Genomic DNA, 3,568 nt, shown 5'->3' with positions numbered 1-3,568 from the left:
TGTTATAAAAAAGATATTTCTAAAGTCAATACCCAGATAGCACGAATGTCAGAAAGACCTCAATTAGAAATCTTATTAAAGATTGCTTTTCGAGCTCTTCATATGATATCTAATAGATTTCAATTTTAAGAAGTCTATTATAAGATTTCTTTAAGATATCTTGTGTAAGAAATTAATTTTACGAAATCAGTAAGAAATCTTTTTTCAGTTAATCAAATAGATTTCTTAATCAAACAGAACGTGTTCTTGTATCTGATGTCTTTTAGATTTGTTCGCGCGTTTGCGCATTATATTAAGATACATATATAGTGTGTTACAATGTGCTTCAGTGTGCTTCGGCGTGGTTTCTTTGTGCTTCTAGAAGAATACATCGTGTTGTAGATTGATGTATGATTTAGGTAAGGTTTATGATATAAATATTAATTAAGCAATAAATGCTACAAAAGATAAATACAAAAAATACAGGCTGTAATTAAAGTAATGAATATAAATGTTTAACATAACCAAATCCACAACTAACATAACCTTTATAATCTTTTAAATATATATTTATTATAATAATTTTTTTTTATAGTATCGACAAATAAATTTGAATGACATACAAAATATCCATAATAAAATATATATAATGTTTTTATACATACATATAGGACATATAGGACTGGATAATATTTTATCAAGAAGAGACTGTTTTACTGGAAATCTCAACTGTATGTGGGAACAATAATATATGTTCTTTTATTATAAACTTGAAGAGGAAACTTATCTAGATAAAACTTTTGAGACGTTACCACATCTCCTGACAATATCTCCTGACAATACAGTTATTAATGATGACACAAATGAATCCTTTACGCATCAACATCATACACATTGTTGTAGTAAATATACAAGCAAATAAGTTTGCTATACTGATTAAATACATTTTTTATTCAATTTTTTGTTAACTTTTCGAGAGAAGGAAAAATTGTTTGAATTTAATTGAGTTGTATGAATTTGATTGAAATATAATTTATGCAAGTCAATTGACTAACACTACGTTTCTATTTGCAGAAGCATGCCGTCATAATCTTCAAGTTATTTTGCACAAGATAAACACACTTGACATGCATTTAGTAGATTTTTATGGTAATGAACCCCAGCGAAATAATGAAAATATATTGCCACAGTTTCCGATCGTTACAGTTCAAGAATTAGAAAATTTTAATAAATTATTAAAGGAAGATGCAATAGCTCGTGCACAATATGTAAGTATTTTATGTATTACACTTTCTAAATTTTTTAAAAGCTTGAGAGAGATTTTTATTTTATAATATAAAAACATAATAAAAATGCTCATAATAATGAATAATTTCTAATTACGTTATTATCTGTCTATCTATCTAATAATCTATTTATTTATCCGCATAAGAAATATCTAATTTGTGTTATTTTTCATTTTAATCTTATAAACATAAAAGCTTTTTTATTACAATTTAACTAACAATATTAATTTAATTTAAGGTCTGTAATTTTAACTGTTTTTGATTATATAACAATACTAACATATTATATTATTTTTCAGAAAAAAATAATTAAAAATATTGGCGGTAAAGATGTTAAAAAACATGTTCGACAAGCTTTGACATTAATATTAACTGATGAATTGTCATGCAAATTATCATGGACAGGACAGAAAAAACCTATCAAAGTAAAAGATATGAAGTTCCTAGACATAATAATAGGTACATGATTTTTATCTTCATAATATCACATAACTTTTTTATATTCCTTCGAATCACTATTATTATTATTATTATTATTATCATTTTATTTTAGTAATAAAAGTAATAAAAATAAAATTAGTATTAATAACAAAAAATTAGTGATGTAATAATTTATGTTGTAAAATAATAACCACAGTTGTTTTACTAATATGGAAATGGTAACAGTAATTACTATTTTTAAACATTATCATTACAGTTTTTACATCAAAAAATTTATTTTATAATTTTGTTTTTATTGTAACTTTTTTCATTTTTATAAATTTTGACTTTGTTCAAAAGTATTTAGTTTAAAATTAAAACTATTACACAAGCCCATATTCAACAATATATAAATGTAACATCTTTTGTTCATAAATAATAAATTCCCTGATGGTTCTTATAAAAATTGCCAATCATGAAGTAGTATGAATATTTTTATATTGCAGTATACTTATTTCCTAACTATATAACTTTTAATTTCAGAGACTATGATCAATTCTGGGCGTAATTGTACAATCTTTGATGTACAAGATACTATTCAAAAATGGTTACAACATGCAAGCGATCGAGTACGATATTTAGAAAAAAAGCACACTCAAACATAATTTTAAAATTTTTGCATAAAATTTGTTTCTTTTATTTGATATTTTATTTTAATAGTTTATTGTTTATTTCATAATAGTTTATTTTGCTTTTTCATAATAATGGTTTATTTTATTTCTATTATAAAGTTTTATTCACGATTTTTTTATCCTATAGTATATTAATCTATAATATATATATATATATATATATATATATATATATATATATACATTAAAAATGTTAAATATAATTAAACCGTCCAAAGTTCAAGTAAGTTTAGTTAAAGTCAGTTTAATTCAAGCAAGTAAGTTTAGTTAAAGTTTAGTTAGTCATAAGTATTTTATATCATAAAATATAAATATGTTTTGAAATATAAATAAATAATTTTAAAAGATTCACATTTTTTATTTTATAATTTAATATTAAAATAATGACACACCTGAATAAGCATATATATATAATAAAAATTTTGAATATTTTAAGATAAAGTTATTAAAGCTTATTAATTCGATTTAATCTAAACACTAAATAAACACGAAGTTTCTGGTGAAATATTTATTAGCAAAATAAGCTCTCCAAAGAAAAAGATATGAATGACAATGTGAAAGATCATCAATATAATATGAAGAAAAATCAATCGTCCTTTATTGTCAAAAACTCCCTTTGGAGAACTTGCTAAATATATCACCAAAGGCTTGGTGTTTTCTTAGTATTTTGAATGTCTTAGGATGACTTCAACCAAACTCTGATTAACTTAATCGACGATTTTATATCTTTGTCTCTTTTTAGATGCGTTCTTAAAAAGAGACAAATATATAGTTTAATCGATGATTAAACTATATATCTTTGTCTCTTTTTAAGAACGCATCTGAAAAGAGACAAAGATATAAGTTTAATCGTCGATTAAGTTAATCAGAGTTTGATTGAAGTCACTCTTAGAATATAAGTCTTATTGACTTCCTAAACATGAACTCCTAAATATATCTAGTTTAAGATATCTTTTTGATTTCTATTATAAGATCTCTAAAAAAAGTAATCTTTTTGATGTCTATCAGAAGAAGTCTTTTTCTTCTCTAAATACGACGCATAAGAGCTCTTTTGAGCTCATTATGTTGTCTTTCTAAAGCAATTTTTGGATGTCCAAATCTTGAATGAGAGAACATTAAGAATTCTTTCTGTTATCAACTTGCTATCTGGGTAGTCTTCAAGAGCACAAATAGACATTCAAATTTGAAGAG

At 23.7% G+C, this 3,568-nt stretch overlaps 1 protein-coding gene across 1 annotated transcript; it reads left to right on the top strand.

The window, feature by feature from the left end:
- The first annotated feature begins 306 nt into the window (after positions 1–306).
- Positions 307–2,471, top strand: LOC145937490 (uncharacterized). Its single transcript, XM_083040517.1, has 4 exons — positions 307–398; positions 651–881; positions 1,054–1,247; positions 2,229–2,471. The coding sequence occupies exons 2-4, from the start codon at positions 731–733 to the stop codon at positions 2,235–2,237; spliced, it is 354 nt and encodes a 117-aa protein (XP_082896643.1). The 5' UTR covers positions 307–398; positions 651–730; the 3' UTR covers positions 2,238–2,471.
- Positions 2,472–3,568: the final 1,097 nt, after the last annotated feature.

This window comes from Prenolepis imparis, unplaced genomic scaffold (genome assembly GCF_030444845.1).
Source record: "Prenolepis imparis isolate NDT839.2.m4 unplaced genomic scaffold, iyPreImpa1.0 SCAF_6, whole genome shotgun sequence".
Taxonomy (NCBI): Eukaryota; Metazoa; Arthropoda; class Insecta; order Hymenoptera; family Formicidae; genus Prenolepis; species Prenolepis imparis.
Note: the sequence above shows the minus strand (reverse complement) of the source record. Positions and strands in the feature narration are given on the sequence as shown.

Coding starts and splice junctions, on each gene's coding strand:
- LOC145937490 (XM_083040517.1), top strand. CDS start 731: ATGTTCTTTTATTATAAACTTGAAGAGGAAACTTATCTAGATAAAACT. Junction 882..1,053: donor ACATCATACACATTGTTGTA/GTAAATATACAA, acceptor TTCTATTTGCAG/AAGCATGCCGTCATAATCTT.